The 27,855-nt window shown below is 39.5% G+C and overlaps 2 protein-coding genes across 3 annotated transcripts in view; one reads left to right on the plus strand and one right to left on the minus strand.

Moving 5' to 3' along the window:
* The first annotated feature begins 657 nt into the window (after window positions 1-657).
* LOC146485807 (exosome complex exonuclease RRP44-like) lies at window positions 658-25,710 on the plus strand. Its single transcript, XM_085103190.1, has 26 exons — window positions 658-981; window positions 3,559-3,716; window positions 4,514-4,588; window positions 5,133-5,263; window positions 5,787-5,869; window positions 6,290-6,382; window positions 7,079-7,098; window positions 7,215-7,263; window positions 7,943-8,125; window positions 9,289-9,333; window positions 9,812-9,880; window positions 10,681-10,818; window positions 11,555-11,701; window positions 12,115-12,231; window positions 12,599-12,700; window positions 13,111-13,175; window positions 14,180-14,264; window positions 15,525-15,652; window positions 15,838-15,924; window positions 16,793-16,949; window positions 17,590-17,810; window positions 18,717-18,807; window positions 19,517-19,594; window positions 20,787-20,933; window positions 21,621-21,743; window positions 23,609-25,710. The coding sequence occupies exons 1-26, from the start codon at window positions 757-759 to the stop codon at window positions 23,663-23,665; spliced, it is 2,874 nt and encodes a 957-aa protein (XP_084959316.1). The 5' UTR covers window positions 658-756; the 3' UTR covers window positions 23,666-25,710.
* LOC146485808 (uncharacterized) overlaps window positions 24,801-27,855 on the minus strand; it is a 31,360-nt gene continuing 28,305 nt past the window's right edge. For both annotated transcript variants that reach the window (XM_085103180.1, XM_085103181.1), the window contains exon 11: window positions 24,801-27,842. In XM_085103180.1, coding sequence (XP_084959306.1) covers window positions 27,718-27,842 — 125 coding nt within the window. In that variant the 3' untranslated portion in view covers window positions 24,801-27,717. The remainder of the gene's footprint in view (window positions 27,843-27,855) is intronic.

Consider the following 27,855-nt stretch of genomic DNA (forward strand, 5'->3'; position numbering starts at 1 on the left):
AATACATATATATTTTTTATTATTTTTTTTTTTACAGGGCGAAGGTGCAGTTTTATAAATGCTAGATCTTATGGACAAGGGACACTTTATTTGTCATTTCAGAAAACAAAGTGGTTTCGGTGTGAAAAGGGCTTGCGCCATATTGTAGAGGATACCTGCTTTCCAAAGGTTACGACATTGCCGTGACGTGGAATATCTCTTTGCAGGAATCATTCTGATTCCCGAACTCCAAGTCACCCGAGTCCAGATATACATGTATGCATGCTTGATTATGCCAGCTGTAGACCAAGCTGCATCATAAAATCCAAAGGTGTATAACTCCTCCTTGTCGATGTATACTGGGCCTCAGAGCCACTACACCTAATTAACGAACATGTACAATTCACAAAAAGGAGCCTGAGTGGCCGCTTTATCAGCGTGTAAAGAACAGACGAGACAATTTTAGGCAAGAACGGAAAAGGACGTTTTAGGAGCACAAGCAAGAAATTTGAGGCTGTCTGCCAAGGATGTTACTAAAGCGAGGAACGGGGAACGGGGAACGTCAGTCAAGACACCCAAGTAAGCCAGTCAGTCGGGGGCATGCCAAAAGTCAGCGGTTTCCCCACTAATTTCAATATGGTACACTTTAATAACCCTACTTCAAGTACTTAACCAAAAAACAACATGGCGTCCCACGTGCAGAGGAATCATCCAATTTTTATTTGATTTTTAGAAGCACAATTCACCGTTACTGATCGATTTCAATGATTTAAAACTATGCTCAAGTCCAAGGTGTTTGTAAAGAAGACCCGAAAGGGAGGAATAATGAAAGTAGTTCGCGAACACTACTTGAGGGACGATGTGTGGTGTGGAGCGAGGCACTGTATGAATTGCGGCCAAATGGAGCAGGAGAATTTGCTTGATTCCTCTCCACTGAGCCACTCCAAACTGTGCAGCTTTCCGCACTATTTATTACTGGACACAAACGTTGTGTTGCATCAGGTAAGTAAACGTACACGTCACTCTTTATCGCAACATGCTGCCGAATTGTTTGCAATTTCTATACCGCGTTGTAGCTACCCTACTAGCAGAGTGGCTTCGATCTTTCCTAGATACAGTACCGCTCAAAAGTAAGTTACCACCCTCTCGCGAGACGCGATTCTCGTCTCGCGATACGAGATTCTCGTCTCGCGATACAAGATTCTCGTCTCGCGATACGAGACTCTCGTCTCGAGAGACGAGAAACTCGTCTCGCGAGAGGGTGAAAAAACTGTAAGTACATTTACTTTGGCTTGACTTTTCTCGCGAGAGTTTCGCGAGAATATCAAGTTGAGTGTCGGTGTTGTTGATACGGCAGGACGCCCTTGTCACGCAGCAAGCTGAATTATGGAGTTCGGTCGCAAGCTTATCGATCGTGAACCAGGTTGCAAACAAAATCGAGCTTGCTTTGTTAAGCGACTTGATCGAGGACTTAATGTGTTTGTATATACACTGTACTTTGTGATTTATTACAGAGCGATTCAACGATGTAAGCGAACGACGGCTGCAAAGATAAGCGAACTGATCAATCTGTCATTGCGCATTTATTCGGAGGTGGCACGTTGGGTTATCGGAGCTAATAAATTTGCAGAACCTAATAAAGCGTCTTCGTGTAGAAGAGATTGTAAATGCTGTGTATGTTTATATCTTTTATTCTCTCAGGGATTAAGAAAAAAAAAACCCACAAACACATACACTTTATAGAGCTGGTGATGACCAGTTAGACTGTTGCGGCCTCTGTTGTACGTGCGCTAGAGATCATTTGCGTATTACATAGGCGTGAAACAAATATACGAAAACTTACATGTGATTTGCATTTAAAAAACCTATCTGTTACTTTTCAATAATGGGTTGTGGCCAAGGGTTGTGGCTAAAATGTAAGTGTCAATCGAGCGACGACTTTGCGGGTTATTGCTAATCGTTAAAAGGGATAAGTTTATAACATAAACATAAAAGGCAATCAACATAACAAATCTTCGGAAAAAAAGCTTCTCTCCCCGAGGGATAATAAATATCTCCAAAGCCGGTTTGTTTTAGAAAAAATGTTCCTCGGTTGGCTTCGCTAAATCATGCGACCTGTAGCAAACTACGCTATCGATAAACAACACACCTCTCCTTTAGCCAGCGAACGCAGACGTATTTCCGTAAGCGCGGCGCGGTAACCTTTGACATCTTGGCGTTGTCGATATGCAAATTCGGTGCACGATAAACTGAAATCAATTCTGAACTAGAACTACGCATTTTACGCTAGCTCTTCAACAACGTTTCTGTTTTCGATTTTCATTATACACAACTTTGTTTTTTCTTGGCAGAAAAAGCCTTTGCAACCGTAAAGAAGTTCGATTCAATAGCGGTTTGCAAAGCACGATACATGTACATGTATGCAAATTCGAACCGCAGTGAAATTGAAAAACATTGTAAGTGTCAGGGTTATTATTTCAAAAAACTGTTTAATAGATATAGGCACAGAACTTGACTTTAATAAGGCTGGGATTTTTTTATGTAGAAATTATGTGTGCGGGAAAGTTTCAATTGCAAATTGATATGTCGGCGAGCTCGCTAAAACAAAACCTTGACGAAGTGACGGAAGAAATAAATCATCTCTTACACTGTGCGCGAATCGAAACCTTTGAACTGAATGAAGACAAAATTGTTTCGAATCACATAAGCTCTGATAATGCAAACTTACTTGTCGACGGAATCAACCACCGTTGGCACAGGCCGTTTTAAAAACGGCATACAGTGTAAATAAAAGCAACACAAGACAAGTGCGCGAGAAATTCAGTCATTTAATAGTTCTTCTCGCGAGAAACTCGGTAATATTCCAAAATTTCCGCTTCAGTGATTCTCGCGAGACGAGACTCTCGTATCGCGAGACGAGACTCTCGTCTCTCGATACGAGATTCTCGTCTCGCGATACGAGATTCTCGTCTCGCGAGAAACGAGACGAGACTGGTAACTTACTTTTGAGCGGTACTGTAAGTCGCCTTCTTTTCCGACTTATATAGGAAAGATCGATGTGACTGTGCTAGTAGAGTGCGCTGTAGCAGGCTGTAGCTGTGTGACATTTGAGCTAAAATGCAGAAAATGGGGCCACTTACAATGTGTACGTTACCTGTTTACCAGTAAATGACAGTAGTTCATTCTGACACACATAAATGAGGTAGACCAAAGTGGTCCTGTAGTCTGTAATTGCAGAATAATTGCAGAATACCCCGCCACTTGGAAGGTACACCTCTGAATCAGCCGAATATGTGGATATGAGGTGAGCTAGACCACCCCTCCCCTGTGAATACGGTAGGTATATATCGTAAGGAATGCACGGATATGAGATTAACTAAACCACCCCTCACCTACGAAAATAATAGGTAATTATTTCAAATTATGAGATGAGCTAGAACAACCCTCGCCTAGGAATAACGGAAAACTTGAGAAAGAAATGCAATGAAATGCAGGCAGTCTAAGCAAAGGTGAAATTAGAAACAGTATTTTTTAAATATTTTATAACAAGTCTGTTAACCCAACAATTGTGTTGTTTAGATAGATGTCTTAGAAGATCCAGTCTTCAAAAATGTGATAATTTTACAAACTGTTTTACAAGAGGTTCAGCATCTCAATGGCTCGGTATATAAAAGAATCAGAGATATAATATCGAGCAAGGAAAGAAAATTTTTTGTGTTTTCAAATGAACACCACAGGTTAGTCAAAATTCTATGTTACTTAGCAGGAACTTTGCACCTCAGGCTCAGCCTTCTAGCTTACCCAGCATGAAAATCTTAAAGTTTTATAAGAATTCTCCATGTGGCAAACACAGCAGGATGTATGTCAGAATTTGTCCAGAGTATTCCATGTGTCAGGGCAGTTGTTAAGCTTTGGTGAAGCTAGCTCTACTGGAAATGAAGACGGTGATAAACAGAAGAAATAATAATTTATTATTCTTCCATTCTCATCGTCTTTTAGTTGTTTTAAAACTCTAAGTAGCCTCAGCCACCTTCAGTGTTACAAGTCACAATAGCAGTCTGCTAGCTACATGCAATAATGACAGAATTGATGTGCTGTCGCATCCTCATTTCAAGCTGTGTTATATTTAATGATTATTCCACAAGCGCGCATTGGATATGGGATGATAGGTAGCCAACGAGGCACGTAGCCAACAAGCATGAGTGGAATAATAAATTGTTTTTTTAAAGACAATCAATGAAATTGCATATTTTGTCAATTAAAATCTTTCATAAACACTTTATCCGTTGAACTTGGTAATATTTTATTGCTCCTGTGCCCTGTGTTTATCATCACTCTACCAGAAACTTATTTCCACTGACAATATTTTATTACCTGTTGTGCATGTTCTAACTGTTCAATAAGAATGTCTAACTTTAACAATAAATCAAAAAAGTACCATTCTATCTGTATATACATGTAATTATAGACTATATCATTCTATACACTTATTCTCAGTTTTCTGAATTTTGTGCATTTGATTGTAATCTTGCAGGGAAACCTATATAGAAAGAGGAAAAGACGAATCCTCAAATGATAGAAATGACCGAGCAATAAGAGCTGCAGCAAGGTAGGCAATGACTTACATAATAATTATTAATATTTACAGGTTCTACTACTAACTAAGTTACCACCCTCTCACAAGATGCAATTCGTGTCTCACAAAATGCAACTGTGATGTCTTGAGAGACGTGACTCTCATCTCGAGAGACAAAACAGCCTTCTCGTGAGAGCCCTAAATAACTGTAAGACACCTCCTACCAGGTAGAACATTTTGCATTTCGATTTCTGAGACAACATAAATTTTGCTAAAATAAAACTGGTCCTTGGCTTCAAATGGATTGAAGGTGGGTGGATACTTGTAAAGAAAAATAAAATAATATACACTTAATGTCCGGTCACAAGGGAAATAGTTAAAAAATAAATCATAAAAACTCTCAATCTTTATTTTAATATGGCTGTAAAAAAAATTGCTCTGGGTCTACCATGAGACAGCTCTAGCTAACTAGTGTTTGCACCAGGAGTGGACCCTGTGATCACCAACACCATCCACTCCACCAAGCTGCCTCCCTTAAAAGTACTAGTCTTATAGTATAATTTTTGTGCCCTTTCAGCTGGTATGATGAGCATTTGAAGGAATGTGAAGGTGGCAACAATGAGGAACTTAGGACAAGAATTGTCCTTCTCACCGATGACAGGGCAAATAGAGAGAAGGCCAACAAAGAGGGAATTATCAGCTTTACAGGTATGCATGCGGTGGAAGGTGCACTGCTAGTATACCACTAAACAGGCTTGTCTTTTAACCTGTACATGTACATCATATTAGTATCATCAAAGATGATAATTGAAGGACTCGGGGTACATTTTGGTATAACTGACCTATGTGATTGTTTAGTGCTTTCTAGATCACGTTTTGTTGTTGTAGCAGAGCAGATTTGCTGAATTGGCGTTAAATTCCTTCAGGAAATGTTGCTCAATGTTTTGTCCGCTGTTTTCACTTCATTTTTTCATTAAAACTTAACTCTTGCCCACACGCAACTTACAGTGGGTTTTTACTCTAAACAAACTGTAAAAAAAAATTAAGACCTTCCAGGCAACATTTCCCAAAGGAACTGATCATGAGTGCCACATGTACGCAAAAAGTTTAACATATCTGAGCCAAAATATCAAAGAGTGATATACATGTAACAAGCAGTATAGGTTGGCTATGCTATGCCTCAAGCTTAGTGCTTGCAACATGTTAATAAAATTATTATAATTATTTTCAGCTCAGGAGTATGTTGAAAGCCTTGAAGGATGTGAAGGATTAGTAGACCGCCTAGCCCACCCCTCCCAGAGAGGACAAGATGAGGTACGTGAACATGTAATACCAGATTTGATATTGACTGGAACCTCGTAATCTTTGAAACTGCAGCTTGCTTTGTGAATATGTCTGCCTTTCACCTTTAGTTGATTATATAGCAAAGTCTATTTTTAAAGCTTCATGTAAATCTACAATCATAAATAATTATTATAATTGATTATTATAATACAGAAACCTGTATTTTTAGTGAGCCTTAACATAACTTACACTGTAGTTGACACCCTGTTACAGTTGTAAAACAAAATCCTTATTATGTAGGAATTCTCAATGAAATTGAAATCTTTACTATGTTCTGATGGGCTAAACAACCACAGCTTTTATGTTTCAGTTAATGTCACTGTAAAATGCTCAACTTTTATCAGATTTCACTCTTCAAAAGTTTTAAGTATCTTCATTCTTTACCCGAAGGTAGATGAGAAGAAAAACAAAAGACTTGTTTACCCTGAGCACCTTCCTCTTACAAAAATACAGGCTGGTCTTAAAAGTGGCAAGTTCCTTCAGGTACATAATATAGCATCAGGTGTTTGATTCATCAGTTAATTACATTGTGTTACAAATAAATAATTATGCAGTGTGGGAACTTTGTTAGTCAGTTATGATTAAAACTGTATCACTTTCTTGAGTATCTTGTGATACAAAGATGCGTTAAAGTGCTGGAGATTGTGACTTGTCCTGTTTTAGGTGGAGTCTGTGTAGCCCCTTTTAAGATTGACCTGAACCTACACATGTAACAAGAACACTAAGCCCTCTACCATCATGTCGTTTGTTTTAGCTGGGTGTCTAAGTATTGCAACCTTAAGTACCGTGGTTATGGTTGAATATTATGTGGATGCTTTTAGCCAACCCAACAACATTGTCAGTGGTAAATAACTAGTTTCTTGGAATTCTCCCAATGCATTTCCTTCAGGAGAAACAAGCGCATTTGAAGAGAGGTGTATTATTTCTTCAGAATCATTATCAGTACTTACAGCATTTCTTGCAATTTTGACCAATTACAGATGGAGTCTAGGTAGCCCCTTGCAGTGTACATGATTGGAACAAGAGCACAAAAACCTCTACCATAATGTCTTTTGTTTTAGCTGGGTGTCTAAGTACTGCGACCCCACAGGTCCTGTGGTTTCAGTTGAATAATTATGTGGATATTTGTTTAATATATTTTTTGAATTTTACCCTTTTTTTTGTTTTCTTTTTGTTAAGGGTGCATTTCACAGAAGTAGGTGAGTTGAGCTTAAATGTAATAGTTTATATTCTTTTGATAACCATTTTTAATTATTTTATCATCAGACAGATAATTATAAAAATGATAAATTCATTTTTGTTCCTTACATCTTAGGGAAAACTACACAGAGGCTTATGTGTTTGTGCATGATGGAGACAAGCAGGTTAGTTTCCCGGTTGTCCTTATGCATATAATAATTTTTTTGGATTAGTCAGAATGTTAATGAGCTTAATTATAATATCAGTCAAAAAGACAATAAATTATTCCATATACATGTATTTTAAAAGCACTTCTCTAAAATGCCCCACCCTCCCCTCCCTATTCACCCCACCTGCCCTCACCCCTCTCCATGTTATGTTATGTTATGTTATGTTACATGTATGTGTATGCACGGACAAGGGAAATGGGTTTTTGTTAATGATGACAGGTTTTAACAATGTTTGAGATGAATGGTGAACAATATAAAAGTGGAATTCAAAGTCTATTGTATTCCTTGAAGTCCTAATAGTGATCAGCATCTAGCTTCTCCTTACAATACCACTGCTTGATCAAACATACATGAGCATGAGAATAAAGAAAATGATCAGCAAAGATGCAACTAAGAGAAGTAATCACCAAAGACAAAATGTCTTGATCTTTAAACAGATTCTCTCAACTAGGACCATATAAAAGTACATTATTTTTATGTAGAAGAGTGAGGAGAATATACATATTGATATCCAAAACAAGTACAAGAATTAAGTGCATGCACTGAGGTTTTAATGCTGAAGAGGTCTTTAAATCACAAATTGTTGCATTCATGTATGCTCATGGTTATAATCATTTAAATTTGTCTGTCACAGGTTTTCATTCAAGGTCTGGTGAATCTCAATCGTGCAGTTCATGAGGATGTAGTGGCTGTAGAGATCTTACCAAAGGGTCAGTGGACCTGTCCATCATCTGTTGTCACGACAACATCGACTGAAAATAAAGTTGATGATGATGATGATGATGAAGATAACGGCAACGATGACGATGACCTTAAGGTATGTATACTGTACTTTATATTTGGTAGATTTCCTAAATTTGGGACACCTAAGAAAACAGTCAGACAACATTTGCAGGCAACCGACAGTTTTGTCACGCGTTTGCCATCCCACTTGATGGAATACTAGGTTGCCACAGGCCTAGCCTAGCATAATAATTATTATTTTTGTAGCTTTGGGGTTTGCAGGGGGGGGGGGGGAGGGTAAAATTTCACACAGTTTTTCTTTTCTTACATAGTGTGCTTTCAACAGGTCTTTCATTTTGGAGAGTGGGAGCTGGGATTAAAGGGGAAGTATCACAAGAATTTGATGTCATTTGAAAACCCAAAAACGTTTGTCTGTCAACAGGAACAAGAAAATAATAATAAATTATTATTATTGTCTAGTTTTGTCATAAATTATCACCCCAGTGAAACAAAACTGTTGATTACTGCCTCTAGTCAGAGACAGAGTATGATGGAATGGATTGGAACTTGAAAAATATTAGGCTAATGTTTTCCAAGTTCTCGCATTTTTGTTTCCAAAATGCGCTAGAACAGATCAAAAGATGTTCCTTTCAAAAATTGAGTTGATTTCTTTCCTCTTGTTGTTCTAGAATTATTTTGTAGCTAAGTTAGGTCTTTTTTCACCATTTTTAAGAAAAGAGGTAAAAAACACTATGACACTTCCCCCTTTAAGGCCGAGATTGATTAGGTTTATCTTAGCCTGCACTGCAGACTGAATAAACCGCCAGTAAATACCATCTGTGAATTAGTAGCAGCCAAATCCTTGTTTTAGATCCCAACGAAGGAAACAAATTACCGGAACTCAGTTTCGAAATCCCCTTCAATCAAACTGGCTATAACCAGACCAATCGAATGACCTTGTGAAAAGGCCAATCACACGGTGTACTTAGATCCTGGTATGCCAAGGATTCTGGTGCTAATTTGCAGCCGGTATTTACCGGTGGTTGATTCCGTCTGTGGCAAAGGCTAGGTTTATCTTTAACATATATTTCTTTGTTTTGTTTTTTTGGGTATGAAAATCTGAGTATTTTGGATTTTGACTCAATGGCTTAGTTTGTAATTCGGTCCTGTCTCAGCCTCCCTACCCCCCAGGATTTGGTTTCCATGGATTTTGTTAATTTGTGGTACAATGTTTACCAATACATTCCTTTCTCTCAGACTAAGGTAAATAAAGGTGGTGCAAATAAAGTGCTGTCTGGAAAGGTGAGTGATATGTTTTCAGTTTGAAAATGGTGTTTTACTGTAGGTATTCAATGTAAATTAGATTATTATGAGCTCTTTTGGATGCAATTATGCAGGTAACTGCACAAATTGAAAAGTTGGCACAGACAAGGGGAGTAACTTGTCTACTGAGGGAGTGAGGGTTAAAGTCTAATGTGTCCCTGGGTTCATGTTAACTACCCAATCACATCATTTTATCTTTCTTAAAAACATCTACCCATATTATACATGTACACAATAACTAGGTTCGGTTCTACCCACTTGTCTCTGGTGGGGACATTCTTTTTCCTAACACATTTTTGCCATTATTTGCCCAATATGTTTGAATAACAACCATATGTAAGCGGTTGCATGCTCCTTGTTAAGAGGACGTCTTGGTCAAAACAGATACTCCATAACATTACATGTATACTACAGGTTAGTTGATGTTACAAGCAGTCTTCTGTATTTCTTTGCACAGGTTGTTGGTGTCATAAAGAGGAACTGGCGTCCATACTGTGGTGTCCTGTCCAAGTCATCCAAACCACAGGTAAACCACAAAGCCCCAACATGTCTATATACCGTGTTGCTCGAAAATTTTGCTGGAGTTTTATTTTGCGGATTGGCGATTTTTTGTGGTTAGCGGGAACAAATTTTTGCGGTTCGAGATGACTGAAATTTCTGCTGGGAACTAATTTTTGCGATGCTTTGTTCAAGCAGCAGCACATTTAAGTTTTTTTATTGTTTTAAAGAAAATATATATGTGTATTGAACACTGTTCAAACAAAACAAAAATTGTAACCCCCAACAGAGGATTTTGAAGCGATAATTTTATGTGCAAGGGAACAGGATATTATTACTGTCGTAAAGCTTCATGCGCATCGTAACATTTTTTATCAAGAATTCTGCAGTTCAGGGATTATCACAAATTGAGGCATAATTAATATCGAAAAAAAACGCAGCACATTTTTAAACGCGTTGAAAAGTATTTTCACTGTTTTCACCAGTTTAAACACCTCCGTTGAAACACATTAAACAGCGTTTTCTTGAGTCACTTTTATTCCCCTTATTGCAAATTGGGTCAAGTTCTTGACAGCACTTAAGTTATTGTTTTCTCAAGTTTATTACGCTTAAAATACATCAATCAAGTAATTAAATTATAAAAATTAATAGTCATTGAGACTTGACTCCATCGCAAGACGGTCGCTATTCACTTGATTCTGAAGTTGACTTCCATTCAGGCTTTTGAAAAGTCAGCTATGATCAACAGATGACCATAATGACAACACCTTGTAAACTGAAGGCATATTATTGCATTGAAAACTTCAAACATGTATTTCCGTCCCAAAGGGTACAAGACACCTGTTTATAGCAGCTGAGAGAAGAATCCCGAGGATCGTCATTGAAACGCGCCAGGCATCCTCACTTGAGGGGCAAAGGATTGTGGTCAGCATTGATTCGTGGCCTCAACATTCCAAATATCCTGTGGTAAGTTCTGTGATTGCATTACTCAGCTTGTGTGGGACTCGTTCATTACTTTTCGTCATGTGCTAGTCTTAGTTTTAAGCTAGGCTGGAGTATTTAAACAGGAAATTCCGGTATAAAAGGGGGCCTGGCCTGGCCATTCTCACCTTCAGTTGTCAATCAACCATCAGAGCGTAAACAACTGACAAACAACATGTGTCTTTTTCTGCGACCCTTACTGATAAAATTGGCTTGGTTTTCGGAATAAACCCTGTCAACCGAATTAGAAACCGAGGGCTTATATTACTGTGGTGTATTATGAAATTTTGAGGCATATTTTTTTTTTCAGAAAGGTGTGACAAAGCACTTATTCTTTAACAGTTTCGCCTAAAAGAGTATTTGCCATACAACTGACTGCTGTGATATGCACTTATTTATCCGCGCAATTTCCTTCCGTCTTTCCAAACGATTCCATAATCCCTCACTCGTACCAGTCTCCCCGTAGTTTCTGGAGTGAGGAATTTAGCCCTCACATACTGTGTGTATGCGACGCCGACTGTGCACGCACAGTAGATAACATTTCGTTTGACATTCAGAAAAAAATTAAACCTCTAATGTTAATTTCAATTTTTAAAATCATTTAAAGATTACGTACATTCCTCCCTTACCAAGGTTAATGCTATCTAGATGCAAAAATTTACAACTGAAAAACAGTCTTTCAAAGGAGCCAAACGTCTAATTTCCCTTCTCTGAAATTTAGGGCCATTTTGTTCGAAAGCTGGGAGCCATTGGAGACAAGGAAACAGAAAACGAAGTGCTTCTGTTGGAGCGAGATGTGCCACACTTGCCTTTCTCAGCTGCTGTACAAAAGGACCTTCCCATCATGCCTTGGGCCATCACTGATGAGGTTTGAAAGCTATATACACCGATAATTTGTCTTTTATAAGAGAAGATTGGTACATCAGCCCGCGTGCGTGGCAAGTGTTTCCCCTTTTTTTTATGTTACCTTACAGCGTTTTTCTCTCGAGAAAAACGTGAAACACAGACTTGTCAACCTTTTAGACGGGTGCCAAATCTCGCTGAAATGTTTGTTTCCAACTGTTTTTACCAACTACATGTAAATATGGCTTCAATTGTTTTAAACAGATCAGTTTACGCTATTTTTGTTGACATTTTTCGGGTTTAACATCTAATGCAACCTTGTTTATGCATGAGAAAGATATTCGTTACTTTGAAAAGCACTCTTTTCCCGACCATCCTGATACATGCCATCAATTTGCTTACTCTGCACAATCAACCGTGAATACTTGTTGTTTGTAGGATGTGGAAAGTCGCTTAGATCTGCGCCATATTGCTGTGTGCAGCATTGATCCGCCTGGCTGTACAGATATTGATGATGCTTTACACTGGAGGCTCTTAGAGAGTGGTAACTATGAGGTAACAATACGGAAGCGTGCTCTTCGTAATCTTTAAGGTGACTCTGTTTATGGCAATTAGTCTTCGCCAAGAATTAAAAGCAAAACTGGAAGAGATTGAGACGGACTGCGTTGACCTAAACCTGCACATGAACCATTGATTGTCACCATCAAACTTGTTTTTGAATCTGCAATGAAAGTGGCTGAATGTTACGGGAATAGTATTTCTCAAAAAGAGATCTTTACTTGTTATTTCTTTTCGTGTAAATATTTTTCTTTAATTTCTTTTCAAGTCAATATTGAATATTGTCGACATAGATGACTTGAATGTGACCTGGATCCATTCTCATTCTTAACTCTTACATTCATAACTACTCTGTTCTCATTAGGTTGGTGTACACATAGCAGACGTGACGCATTTTATCAGGCCGGGAACAGCGCTGGACGATGAAGCAGCGAACAGAGGAACCACAGTCTATCTCACAGACAAGGTGATTGTTTTTCTCAAATCTTGCACAATTTGACATTCAGTACTGTCTTGGGCTGTTCTTTGCGAGAGGCAGATAGTTGTGACTGTGAAGGCGTGGTGGTCACGTGATTGGGTTCGACTTCTGGTCATCCTGTTCACATTGAAACTCTCCGCCCTGGTAGCAATCAGTCAGTCAGTCAATCCATCAATCGACCAGTGTATGTAGAGTGCGCAAATGGGTACTAGGGAATCGTTTTAGAAAACCCAACCAAATGTTAGCGGGTAACCCTTTGATGGACTCAGGAAGAGAAGGGAAATACTTTTATTTGGTTCTTGCTTCATTGACGGAATTCTTACCCAATCAGTCATCCAGTCCATTCAATCCTTCAAATGAGCCAGTTACGGACTTTTAAAACTGTCTTTGTTTTACAGCGAATTGACATGGTACCAGGCCTCCTCAGCTCGGACCTCTGTTCCTTGAGATCCAATGTCGACAGGTTAGCGTTTAATTTTTGCTTCGGGAGGTACCGGAGAGTTTGAGAGCGGGGGAGGGGGGGGGGGTCGGGGTTTGAAGGTTTATTTCATGTCAGATTCTCCTTCAACTGAGACTGCAGTTTTTGAAGGTCACGGATTCGAGTCTAGGCCGGACCACCTATCAGAGTCTCTTGGGAGGACCACTTTGGCTTCTGAACATCTCATCTTATCTCAGATAATTTGTCACTGGGCTTTAACTTTTCAGTCGTTGGACTTATGGTTTTGTTTTTTTTTTGCAACTGTATTATTTATTTTCAAAAACCAACAATATTACAAAAAACATTGGCATGTTCCAGTTACATCAAGCAAATAGACTTCTGTTGTCCCCTTCGCCGGGTCATGGTAAACTAGGACGAAAAGTCTGATGGCCGACATTTCTATTCCAAGAGAATAAGGGACAAAGACCCTGATGTTGCGTTCTGACCTGTTGGTATTCATTGTGTAAGAGGTTGAAAAGACTTTGTTGGTTATTAGCTGTAAATGTGGTCAATGTTGAGGAAAGGATTCATAATAAAAATAAATATTACTTACATGACAAGAAAGTCGATTACCGTGACCATGTTTCTACACAAATTGGCCTAACCAGGAATTTTGTCGTCCTGGCAACATTATGTTGTTTCTTCAAATAAAACAAAGATCCTCGCAGTTACTACGCAACTTAAGCAGTTGCGAAAAGAAAGCCTGAAAGCAATTCAGGCTTGAACGGGATTCGAACCCATGACCTCTGCGAGGCCGGTGCAGTGCTCTACCAACTGAGCTATCAAGCCAACTGGGAGCTGGTCATATTATGTTGTTTCTCTCACTTTGTCATCAATCTCTCCCTCTCCTTTTACCGAGTTCCTTAGTCCTATTGTTTTTATACAAATTATTGTTTCAGTTGAGTTAGTCTAGTTTATGACCCTTGTAATGTTTCATTAAGCTGAGCTAGTCTAGTTCGGGTTTAATTATGAATTGTGCCTCGTTTTAGACTGGCGTTTTCCTGTATATGGCAAATGACGCCACAAGCTGAGATTGTCTCAACGAAATTTACCAAGAGCATCATTTGTTCAAGGGTAAGTCTCTTGTTTTTGAATTTTCTTATCACAAGGTAAAATTTCTCTTGTTTATTTTGTCATTGTTGTGTTATTAAGTTGTCTTGGCCTTTTCCTGCCTACTTCTGACCAGTTCTTTGTTTTTCCGAACTTAATAACATCAGTAGCATGTTTTCCCACGCTTCGCATCGGTTACGTGTGGGTTTAAATGTTTCGAGGGAAAAATATTATATTTATCACGGCGACTTAAATTTGCTTTCGAAGGAAGCAGGAGGAATTTCGAGGAAATTACTACTCACGTTAGCACTCCGTTAGAGGAATTTCGAGGAATTACTGCTTACGTTACACTGTTTTAATAGCCGGTTACATGTTTTCCCGCGTCTGGCATCAGCTATCTCACTGTTTTCCCGCTCTTGGGCTGTCTCGGTTGCATGTTCTCTTGCGCTTGGCATCAACTGCATGTTTTCCCGCTCTTGGCATCGGTTGCATGTTTGTCCTCGCTTGGTATCGGTTGTAAGTTTTCCCGCGCTTGGTATCGGTTGCATATTTTCTCGCGCCTGACTTCGGTTGCATGTTTTCCCGCGCGTGGTATCGGTTGCATATTTTCCCGCGCGTGGTATCGGTTGCATGTTTCCCCGCGCGTGGTATCGGTTGCATGTTTTCCCGCTCTTGGGCTGTCTCGGTTGCATGTTTCCCCGCGCGTGGTATCGGTTGCATGTTTCCCCGCGCGTGGTATCGGTTGCATGTTTTCCCGCGCGTGGTATCGGTTGCATGTTTCCCCGCGCGTGGTATCGGTTGCATGCTTTCCCGCTCTTGGGCTGTCTCGGTTGCATGTTTTCCCGCGCGTGGTATCGGTTGCATGTTTCCGCGTTTGGTGGCGGTTCTGATCGCATCAAGTTCTCTCTGTGCATGTGCCAGCCTGAACAAAAAAGGTTCATCAGTGACGCTAACGTCAAATGGCGCAGTAAGTGTGGAGCACGAATAGCTTGTTGAAGGAAAGAAGAAAGAAATGTTCCTGTCTCAGTTCACATTACTTCTTGCTCTCGTTGCTTGCACTACAGAACGGTCTATCTTTCGGGGTAAGTTGCTGTCCCCAAACGCTGCTCGAGTTTTGTGAAAAATTTTGATCTGGTTGTGGAAGATCATCATAAGTTCGACTTCCGTTAAGGTCTCCGATTTTTATTTATTTATTTATTTTTTATTTTATTTTTTTTTTTTTTTTGCCCCATGCTCTAGTCCTGAATACTATATCTTTCTTTGTATTGGTCTTATTTAATACAGGTGTCCTTTACATATGCTGAAGCCCAAATGCGAATTGATGACCCAAGTAAAACGGACGAAATAACCGTAAGCCTCAGACACCTCAACAAGCTGGCGAAGATTCTAAAAGGAAAAAGAATTGAGCAGGGGTATGGGAAGGTTTTGCTTGTTTGTTTGGTTAAATAGAGACATGCGGAAATTTTTGTCGTATGCCTTATAGTCATTTCCTAACTGCTGGCCAAACTAAGATGTCCAGATTTTTTCCTTTTTACGCTTATCCGTTTTCGGCAACTTTGCTTCAGTGTATTAATTTATGCCCGTCTTCTGATTTAAGGGCGCTAACGCTTGCGTCACCCGAAGTTCGTTTCCATATCGACAGCGAGACACATGACCCAGTGGATCTTCAAACAAAGGAGCTCAAGTAAGTCTGTCACTCTTGCACCGAATCACCGTGGATCATTTACCACGAGTGAATTTTCATCTTTTGCGTTGCACGAGCGATATTTTTACTCGCTAATGAAATTTTGCCACTCAAGTTTCACTTGAATGGCCTTGATCAAAACCAAGAGACTAGTCTCTTGTCAAAACGAAACTCAGGTTTTGATAGACCAATGAGGCTTAAGTCGGTGACACACCTGGCGATTTTATACGCCGATCGCGGCGATCGGCGAAAACCGCCAGGGCCCAGTTGCTCGAAGCATGGTTGGCGCTAACCCGGGTTAAATGCCATGACAACCTATAGGTTTTAATACCTCTTAACCAATGGTTAGCGCTAACCATGCTTCGAGCAACTCAGCCCAGGTGTACCCGGTGCAGCAATTGCGATTTTCGCCGAACGCCGCGATCGGCGTATAAAATGTCATGCCAGATATCGGCGATTAAATTCGTCGGCATTCGCCAAGTGTGCCAGTTCCCTCGATTTTCTATGCTCATCGCTGCGAGTCGCCAATCAATCAGGATGGGCTATTTTTCAGATTACTTTTCAAAATGGTGGATAGCGGCGATAAGATGAAGCCTGGGAACAAGCTTGAACTGCCACATCGCCGCGATCGGCGAAAAAAATCGCTAAGTGTGTCCGCATCAATCAGTGGCGAAAATCGCTTGCGATTTTCGCTGGCGATCAAATTCGCCGCGATCGGCGAATAAAATCGCCTGGTGTGTCGGCGGCTTTAGGGGATACAAATAGAATTGAATAAATGTACACCCTTCCCATAAAATTGATGGTAACGGAGCCAGTATAACTAGATTAACTAATCATTCAATCTTTCCTGTTACTTGCCTATTCTCAGGGAGACGAATTCTCTCGTGGAGGAGTTCATGTTGCTTGCCAACATTTCTGTAGCCAAGAAAATCTTTCAACATTTTCCAGAGTTTGCTGTTCTAAGGAGACATCCTTCCCCTCCTCCTGCGAACTACGACATCTTGGTGAAGGCTGCGCGCTCGAAGGTCAGCTGAAGCTTCCTTCAGTTTGCGTTAGTATATATAAGTCGAAGAAACATTTAGTGCTACTTTCGGAAAATTCTTGTAAAGTACTCCAAGAGTTTTTGTTTGTTATTCGATAAGATAGGAGCAGTAGTCCGCTGGTGGTGTACCTCATATCGTAAGCTGCGATCAATGCCTTTTTTTTATATATTTCAACGCTATAAAAGTTAGCTGTTGCTTGTTACTTGTGTTCGGTGGTTTGAACCGACTTAGTTTTTTCCCTCACGTTGTTTCCTCATCACAAGTGTTGCCTCACAGTGTCTTTCTCCACCCGGCGGTACATGTATGTATCGTTTTTGATAAACTAATAAAGGAACCAAGCAAAGAACTGGAAGTAAACAGAGATGGACCAACAGTAGGGGGTGGGGAGAGAGAGTAGACCTCTGCACTGTGGTCATTGTTTGACGTAATTATTTTGAAAACTTTATGACGATTTGCCACGCAAGTCTTGTGTACAGTGGTTTGCCCTCAAGTGCCGTGACTATTTTTCTTATGTCGAAATAGAATGTCTCGCTTCTCGCTCAACCATTCCTATCAGAAAAGAGGGAATGTTGTTATTCTATTGGATTGTATGCTCATGTAACAAGATATCTTTTGCTGTTAGGGAGTTCATCTTGAAGTGGATAGTGCCAAGTCTCTCGCGGTTTCTTTGGATGCTGCTAATATCCCGGATGAGCCTTTCTTCAACACGCTCCTTCGTATCATGGCAACGCGATGCATGATGCAAGCGGTTTACTTCTGTTCGGGCATGCTCGCTGAAGAGGAGTTCCTGCATTATGGACTTGCCACTCCTATCTACACACACTTTACTTCACCAATCAGAAGGTTTGTTTTGTTTCAGTATTCTGTTATAATTGGCTTTTGCTTATGTCATCTCTCGGTCCTATAGTTTGTAAAGAAAAAAAAGGGAAGTTAAACACAAACATTTCTGAGACACGGACGGAAACCGAAAGTTACTGTTTAGAACTATTTGCAAGAGAAGCGAGGAGGTATTACAAGTATTGAAAGTCGCGATATGAATATCCGAAATATTTGTTAATTTGTTCACAGAGGCCTAAGCAGCACAGGCTATCCTCTTTGTTGACTTCCTTCTGCCACTCGCCAAGGACTGAAAGTCGCTTATGTTGTGTTCAGTTGTACTTGATCTCGCGTAGTTTTAAAAGCTACAATCCTCTATGTAAAATAGTCCTTTTTCCTTCAATATTATAACTACAAACTTATTACCCTAATCACAGAAGGAAGCTAACAACAGCCATTCAATATATATTATATATGTCTACCTCATCTTTAAATAGGTGGGACATTCCATAGATCCATCTGCCTGTAGGTCCCCGACTACCCCCCCCCCCCCTTACCCCGACCAGAAATTTCACCCTCACCCTCTCAGGCGTGCCGTGTGTTAGACTTTCTCTACGTTTTACAAGCAGTTTCATCTCATCGCAGGCAACGCAAGCATAAATTTCGTGCTCGTGTTTACAACCGTCTGAACACGTCTTTCACATCGCACGATACACACGCAAATATACAGCGCGAGTTTTGTACTCGTCTAAACAAACAAACAACAAAAAAACACAACAAGGTGAACGTGTCTTTGGTCCCCAGGAAAGAAATGAACGACTTGGAGCAACTTTGTTCATATGCCAACAATAAATTCCGTTGATTCTGTCTAGCTGCCAATCTATAACATTTGGTAGCAAATTATTATGTTGAAGCTGGCTCATCTCTCCGCAGATATTCAGATATAATGGTTCATCGCTTGTTAGCTGTCGCAATTGGAGCTTTAGATTCGTACCCAGATCTCCTCAGCAAAGACAAGACGCAGGTGGGTGTTTTTATATTCATCGTGACCCTTGGGACTCCCGCGATGCTGCCAAACAAAATTTCCCGCGTTTCATTGACAAGCTTCCTGATTGGTCAAAACTTGGCAACTGGTTTATCCCGTACAATGGTACGCCAACGTATCATTATTCATAGCTCTCCCCACGCTCCCCGTTTATTTATTATGGCTTCTTTGAACTAAGGCGTTTGCTCCGAAAGAAAAAGGACAAAAAGAGCTCGTTTAGTTCTGGAGTCTTCTCCCCTTCCCCCAATCTCCGAAATGAAAAATGCCTTACGATGTTGTATAACCCCGTGGCTTTATAATAACTTAAATATGAGCGTATCATTTGAATTTCATAAATTGATTCAGAGGTCTTTCCGTTGCAAAAAGAGATTTTACAATCGATTTGGTTAAATTCTGTTACTTAATTTTTTTTAAGTCTCTTTTTCTCTGTACCTTGCCAGTAGTAGCATTTAATTTAATATTATAACTATTATTGTTATTATTTTTTGTAAATTAGGTTAGTATCTTAAGCTGGTGTTGTTAGTATTGTAAGTAGAGTTTAGTATTCTATAGTTAATAAAAATTTATAATAATAATAAAATTAATGATAATAATAATAATAATAATAATAATAATAATAATAATAATAATAATAATTTTTTTAAAATTTAGCATTGCTTATTGTTTCGTTTTTCTTTTTCTGATTCAGAAACTGTGTAACCATCTAAATTTCCGTCATAAAATGGCTCAGTATGCCGCCCGGGACTCCATTGATTTGCATTGTCAGGTAAGGCGGTCATGTTGTATCGTTGTCTTCTACTGCTCGCAAGCCAATGACTTCTCGTCTAGTTCTTACTCTGAAGTGTATCAAGCTATTGCAGTATATAACAAACAGCACCACAGAAACATACTGCTAAATAGAGTTTCATTTAAAGGGGAAGTACCACGAGAATTTGATGTCATTTGAAAACCCAAAAACGTTTGTCTGTCAACAAAAACAAAAAAATAATTGTCTAGTTTTGTTATAAATTATAACCCCAGTGAAACAAAACTGTCGATTAGTGCCTCTAGTCAGAGACAGAGTAGGTCGGAATGGATTGAAACTTGAAAAAAGTTAGGCTAACGTCTTTCACGTTCTCGCATTTTTGTTTCCAAAATGCGCTAGAACAGATCACGAGTTGTTCCTTTCAAGAATTGAGTTGATTTCTTTCCTCTTGTTGTTCTAGAATTATTTTGTAGCTAAGTTAAGGTCTTATTTCACCATTTTTAAGAAAAGAGGTCAAAAACACCATAACACTTCCCATTTATGGAGGCTGCTTCCTAATACAGTGGTATTTTTGCGCGGTTTATAACTACGTGAGAAAACTTTAGCAAGGGCTATTGGAATACAAAAAGAAAATTGGGGGTAAGGTTACCCCTTATTTTCTTTTTGTATTCCAGTACTCGTAATTAACAGCACCGGAGGCATGTAATACGCGATAGCTTTCATTTGAATGTTCACACTGGATTGAGATAGTATCAGGTATCTGTTGATGACACAGACTTAAAAATTAGAAACACCGCGTGAGCGGTGCCCCTTCACTGAATGAGCGAAGGAGGTAACTAAAAACTCCTTTGAGTAAAAATGCCAAGTATTTCACTATTATGTAACAGAGATACTGCCATTCACCATACAAGGTTTAAGACTGGTTTTTTTCAATTGAGTGTCGAAAGTAATTCACGTTTGCTTTGGTTCTGCTCTTCTGCGTTCTGCGTTTGGCTCTGATGATTGGTTAGCGCCATTTTCTCAACCAATGAGCAACAATCGTGACTTGCCCGCAAGCGTTTTCCCGCGCTTGGTGCCGGTTGCATGTATTTGCTTCGAGTTCTGATTGGTTCATTGCTCTGTTTACGCCTGTGATTGGTGATTACCTGAAGTTGGTTTTACAACACTCAAATGAAAACTGCTCTGACAGAATGATGCGGTTTTTTCTTCGCAGCTGTTTTTCCAAAATAAGGCCATAACAGAAGAGGAAGCGTTTGTTCTGTTTGTTCGTAAGAACGCGCTGCAAGTTCTGATTCCAAAGTACGGACTGGAGGGAACTGTGTTCATGGACAAAGATGGAACGGGATATATGTTCAACGAAGTTTACTAAAAGTAGTCCTGATTGGAAAATGGTTACTATTTAATATTCTTTTGCTGGTATTCAAATTAGCCCTCTTGAACTCAAAAATCAAAAGAATATTTTATTTCGAACGAGGCAAGAAGGGCTAATTTGAATGCGGACAAAAGAATAGTAAAATGCAAACCATGTTGGAATAAGATTTGTAACCTAGGATGAAAGAGATCCTTGCTTTGATTTTAGCAACTTCATCCAGTAGTAAAGATTGGACGAGAGTGCACAAGTCGAAGATCAAACTAGAGTGAAGGTGCTGTTCAGTACACGAGTCAATTATTCTTTCAATTTGCAATGCAACGTGGATACTCTGCAAGTTTCGAACGAAAAGGAACGCGTAAAATATTCCCTCTTTGCAACTTGTTTGGCAAAGCTATCGTCGTTGTTGCGTTGCAATTTACAAAGTTGCTACGTGAAAGCTGCAAAGAGGTCAGACTTGAGCAAGGCTCTTGTTGAATGCATGAAATGAACGTTCGATCATATTCACACTCGATGTATGTTCTCCATTAGAACCAAGAGAATATTATCAAAATCTCTAGGAGAGAATAGAAGTTAGCGGACAATCAAGATAGAGAGTTTCTGTCGTGAGATCCCCGTTCCCCTTTATCAAAACTTGTCCTTCGTAAGATTTGAGTTTTGTTTTCTTTGTTTACAAAGGAACCTTCCTTGAAGATAGGTGACGTCACCTATCGACTGTTCGACCGAGTTCTTGTGAAGATTCACGTGGACAAGTCCTCGACGGAAAACAAGTTTTTATCGTTCAGCCTCATCTCGAAAAAGGTATTTAACAGTTGAACACGAATGTGATTTTGTTTTATTGTAACTGAGATTAAGAATGAGGTTTAATAGAAATCCAACGGTAAATTCATGCACTAGTGGTGTGATTACTTACGGGGAGCAGGGACGGTGCAGTGGTGAGAGCACTCGCCTCCCACCAATGTGGCCCGGGTTTCCCGGACTCGGTGCCCGTCATATGTGGGTTGAGTTTGTTGTTGGTTCCCGTCCTTGCTCCAAGAGGTTTTTCTCCGGGTTCTCCGGTTTTCCCGTCTCCTCAAAAACCAACATTTCCAAATTCAAATTCACTCTGGAAAGCGTCCCCAATTAGTGTTCTTCGCTAAATACATTGACACTTAAATAAAGTGATTTATATTGGTAATTGAACTGAGTGGAGTGCAATTTGGTCTGAAATCATACGCGTGATTTCAAAATCAAACGAGCGCGCAGCGCGTGTTTGATTTGAAATCACAAGTATGATTTCAGACCAAAATTGCACGACACGAAGTTCAATTACCACTTAATTTCATCCATTTTGAAATCACAGAGTATCATTGTCAATATTAATATTCTATTTGTGTTACTTCATTTCCATTTTGATGGGCTAAAGAAAGGATGCGATTTAGAGCAAAAAATGGTGCAATTTGGGAATAAATTGCACCATTTTGGACCAATCAGATTCCAAGGATCACCAGTGATTTCAAAATGGATGTAATTAATTTATTTGTTTATTCCTTTTACAAACAAGAGGGTGGGGGCTGTGGACCTATGCTCACTGACCAGAAAAAAATGATTTTGTTATACGCCATTTGTACCTCAGATATATTCCACTTTTTCAACTAGACTTTCTTTTAGACTAGTAAGCAGAACTCTATTTCAAATTAGGATCATAGTTTCTCCCTTATTCAGGGCAAAATGGCTTAAGCACCTAGCATTTAAGAGTGTGTCGCTCCCACCTGTACCACCCCTCCGGAGCCAAGTATAAGTGCATCGTCCATTGACTATATTCCGGAATACGAAAGCTAAACATCCCTCGTTTGGGGTAAATTTTGAAGTAATTTTTGCTTGTGCACGGGAATGGAGAGCCACTTTGTATTTCGGTAACTCCAAAAACCTCGTTCGATGGATTTTAGTGATCATTGCATGTATTCGTATTTCGGAATATGCCCAACAGAACACACCCTAAAATAATAGAGACCTCTACGAAGAGGAACTTCATTTTACTCTTTGTAAGCGGCAAACTTGGCTAGGTTGTTTGGAATGATGATAGCTAAATCCTTCCGTGATTCCAAATTGAAGAGATCACCTACGTTTCGAGGACTTGTTTTCGCCACTACGCCGTTCTCATAGAAACTCGTAGTAAAATGACGACGGCTATTTCCTTTTTCCCGCCAAAATGACGCTGATTCACTCGCGCTCGCACTTTGTTGGGAAAAACTCGTACTCGCACTGCTTTCTAAAGGTTTTTCAAAAACTCATTAATAATTCATAAGCCCATTGACCTTTAAAATGGTCGATAAAACATCACGTGAAGTGGTTTTAAAACCCGATAAAACCTCCTCCTTATTAGTATGTGGTGTTTAATGTTTTTCTCGTATGCTAATTTCCAAAGTACACAAAGCATCATTGTTATGAACTCTCCTGACACATGCTTTTTCAGGAATGTTTTTGGAGCCGTTCAAAAAACTCGCAGCACGTGTTTTATCGGGTCTAAAACCACTCGGCTGCGTCCCAGAGGACTCCTTCGCGAGTGCGCATATTGGTTTCAATAATTCACTGAAGTGACCAATCCAAAGGAAAAAAGAAATCATTAAAGTACAGTGATGTCAATTGAATGTTTGTTTTTTTTTTCTGTCCGCCTTTATAATTAGGGCAGCAGCTTAGAGGAAGGTAGTGAGCCAGTCGCCAAGAAGACGAAGCTTGATTAACACAACTATTTCTGCGGTCTGAGAAGGCTTCTTTGAAATGCAGCTAGAACAAAAGGCAGGACTACGGAAGCGACGGCTTCGGCGAAAAAGCTGTTGCTAAACGTAAGCCTGGAAATAATTCCGGGCTTCCTTTTTACGCCCCAAGTCACTTGAGACACAATGCCCAACAACCGCGGACTACTAGAATGTGGATAACCGTGCGAAATTCGTTTTGCGAATGTTAGAGTACGGGGAAATCAAGAGGGTACTGCACAAATCCAGTTTGCCGGCCCAAGATGTTTCAAAATCCAAGGACAGGAGTTCCGCTGGTGGGCAAAATGGGAAACAACTAAGGTGTTCCAAGTTCTGAGTCTTTGGATGAAATTTTTAAGTGACCGATAATAGGAAATAGATGTTTCCGCTTTTAGCTCGGGCGCTTGCAGTAAAATGATCGAATGTTTTATCAATTTAATGTTGATACGGATAGAGAAAAGCTGTCTCATCTTCAAGAAAACCTGACTCTGTTAGCGGCATCCCTTTGTAAGAGTTTCTATTTCCCACCGACGCAGCACCACAGTTTCTTTAGAAACCAATCCCCTTGTCCATTCATAAGAGCAACTGATTTTGGTGTGATGTTGGACTAACGCTCTACAAGCCAGCTTCTCTTCAAATGCGTCAGCGGCGGTGTATTTTTATGCCATCTAACTAGAAATACGTAACTCGCACAACCTCGCGAAGCTAGGGCTGGGTAGGGCAGTTAGAAAATACGAATTGTCTCTTCTTTATGATAGTGATTGAGAGGATAGTGTGCCCCCGGGAGTGTGTCCTTTGAATAGCCCCACCCTTGTGCAAGTGGTTTGACCACACCCGCTCTGTGTGATCTCATCGCCACAGACTCTGAGGGTGATACACCGTAATTGGCAACACGTTACGGATGCACTACTAGAAACTTGAAGGGGGGTGGGGGGAGTCAAAAACCAGACAGTTTTTATTACCACACTTTTTTTTATTATGATATCAAATTATTGTGGATAATCATCAATGATCATCTACTGTCTTGGTGAGGTGGCTGTACATTTAAAATTAATAAAAATGCCTGCAAGTACATTTGGCTTCTCGAACAAGTTTTCCATTTTCCAATTTTTCTTCTTTTCTATTATTTTTCTTTCAAACATTTTCAAGTAAATGTTAATTTTTATCAGCAAGTTTTCACGTCACACACGGCTAAGCTGTTGTTTCGTAATGCAGTTGCAAAGCATTTGCTATTTCAAACTATGTACATTGTCTCACAATAAAATTAAAAATATATAGATATTTAATTTAATTTTTTTCTGGGCTATTACTACGACGAAAATTCCCGCATTGAAGATATATTCCACTGTGAAATAATCTTCCGATTTTGTTCTAAACTCTAACTCAATTTACTCAGAAGTCAGTCATTAATACTAACTCAGAGTTACTTCGTATATGAATCTTTTCCTGAGGCTAGACCTATCGTAACGTTCTTATAAAGAATATCAGTCTTACGTATTCATTTTCCGACAATGCATATGAAATGGTTTTGATTTGTTCACCAGAATACGAATACTGTTGAATCTCTCAAAAATGCAATCACTTAGAAAAAATGATAGGTTAGAAAGATGCCAAGTACGGGGTCACCCCGCCTTACTGCTGCTCTGTTAATGCGATCACCATTACAACCACTTTTTCGTGGCCCAAACAAAACCATTAGAGAGTTAGAATCGCGTTTACGGCATACGGAAACATAATATTCGCGTTTACGTTTTCTTGAAAAAAAAAAAAAAGTACACAAATGATAATAGTGAAAAATAATTCTGATCTTTGATGCTAAAGCAAAACTACTCAATTTTACTAAGAAACTAAAAACAGCGAATGGCAATATAGGATAAACATGGTCACGTGGTCATTTCAGCAGTTTGCCGTAAATGTATTTCTAATTCTCTCTATTGTCCTATCTGAAAATTCTGTTATACGCCTCCTGAATAGGCCATTTCCGAGTTTCTTTAAACCTCATTATGAAAGCGAGACTAAGTGCAAAGTCTTCATCATGAAACTTAGTTGCGAGCAAAACTAATTTTCATATCGAAAGCATTCCACGTAACCTCGCTTTCATAATGAGGTTCACAGTACTCGGACATGGGCTCTGGAGTGTTTTCACATGACGTCACGGCGGCCATGTTGGTGTCCGAAAACAAAGAAATGGCGGCAATGTTGGTATCCCAAACTAAACCTCTGGGAATTGAACTCTATTTTTACGCAAATACTTTCTTTTGTTTCAGTAAACCAATATGGCCGGTAGTCACGTGAATGAAAAGACTCTATACGACCAACGACCACCTTTTGGATCCCTGAAGTGCCTTTGTCGTCATAATTTTTATACCGTAGATACGATCAAAATCTCATGGCTTGTCGGTGGTCGCTTGCAACCTTAAGCCCTAATATCAAAACGCATTTTAATCTCCTTACTGGTCTTAATTTATATTATTTAGAAGAGATACCATCAGGATTTCACAAAGATGATCGCTAACGGTTAGTGGATTATCATAGAGATTCAACGGTATAATTCAATTTGAATCCGGATTTAATAACTTTCTGTGTCGATAAAGAGGAAAATCATTTCATATGCACTTGTGGCGAATTCTAAAGCCACACGGCAAATTATTCTTATAAAACACCCGCTAATTTCAATGCAACTCTATACTTATGTTGCTGGCAGACAATTTCAAACCCAAGACAAAATGTCATTTCTGATAAGATTGAATTCGAGAGCGAGTAAGAGCCGATAAATTGGAAGCTTTTAATGTGGGGCGGTGGAGCTTGCAACAACGCTTTTGTGGCAAGCAAGTCTATCTAGCAACCGCAGTCCTTGACTTCCTCGGTCAGCGGATGCTTGCTCTCGCAAACACCTGCTGACCGAGGAACCCGCAGACTCTGTTGGCAGTTGCAGCAAGGTTGCCAAATATGTGGCGGTGGAGGAGGGAGGGAGGAATTGATTGTGCACAACTCGTTTCTGGTAATACCCAGAGAATTTCGCTAAACACTTTGCTTCATCTCTGCTCAAATTTTTTTTTTTCAAATCAAATTATTGAATCCAACTTTGCTAAATAATTTGAACACAAATACAAATTGTCCTGGGAATGCTTTCGCCAGCTGGATTCAGTGTTTCATGTCAAGTATTACTATTTATTGCGAAAACTCTTTTCAACTAAAAGCATCGCATCTAAGAATTGTTGCTAAAATTCGTTACCTTGCAAGGTAAATTAAATATAACATAACGCTCACAGTATTTACAGTCAATACCTTTACAAATAAAGGTTGTCAAAAATATCCTTCCCTCAAGACAACGCCTTATAGTGAGTAAAAAACAGACCTTAAGTTAAAGGGCTGTCAGTAATCACCAAAATTGTGTTCAAGTCTTCTTTTCTTCGTTTGATCCACGTGAGCTGAAGTTCTCCTCGAAATATAGAAACAAGATCATCTGCTTTGAACTAAGCTTGCTTGAACTGTATTTCAAGCTGTTTGATAAACCAAAAGACTGAAGAGACCCGCTCGTTCATAAGTCCTTCAACTACACTCTCGATCTTTTGACAATAGCGATCAACTCTTGAGGCCTCCTTGTATAATGCAATTATATTGTGAAGAGAAGAAAGAAATTGATATTGTCCAGATCCACCAAAACCTTCACCCCTTCATCTTGACGTAACTGACGAGGGTAAAGCTGTTGCGAATCTAAGAATAGATTTCGACGGATTGAATTGTTCAGTGGAAAGGTCGACATCTCTTGGTCTGATCCGGGCCATGTACTGTTTTGTTACGCAGTAGACCGCAATTGAACGATATAAATACCTTTTAAGTTACTGTGAAATTTCTCGTGAACATTGAAAATTTAAAGTTCTTTTAGTTTCGAGGAGAAAACTAAACAACTCTGCTGTCAATAATAATTATATGGATTCTCCATAATTTTAGCCATTTCAAAAATATATCTCTTGTTCTACTCTATAAATAGCCATTGTGTTGGAGAAAACCATTTCCTCAGGACACTGCACACCTCGCTATATGCACATAAATCCGTTCGGGTGTTGCTGCTGACCAGGCGGGCACATGCATTTGTAAGCTCCTTGCGTGTTCACACACTTGTGTTGGCACAAAAATGAGTATCTTGAGCATTCATCGATATCTGGAAAACAGAA

Source organism: Pavona decussata, unplaced genomic scaffold, assembly GCF_977016875.1.
Source record: "Pavona decussata unplaced genomic scaffold, jaPavDecu1.1 SCAFFOLD_25, whole genome shotgun sequence".
NCBI lineage: Eukaryota > Metazoa > Cnidaria > Anthozoa > Scleractinia > Agariciidae > Pavona > Pavona decussata.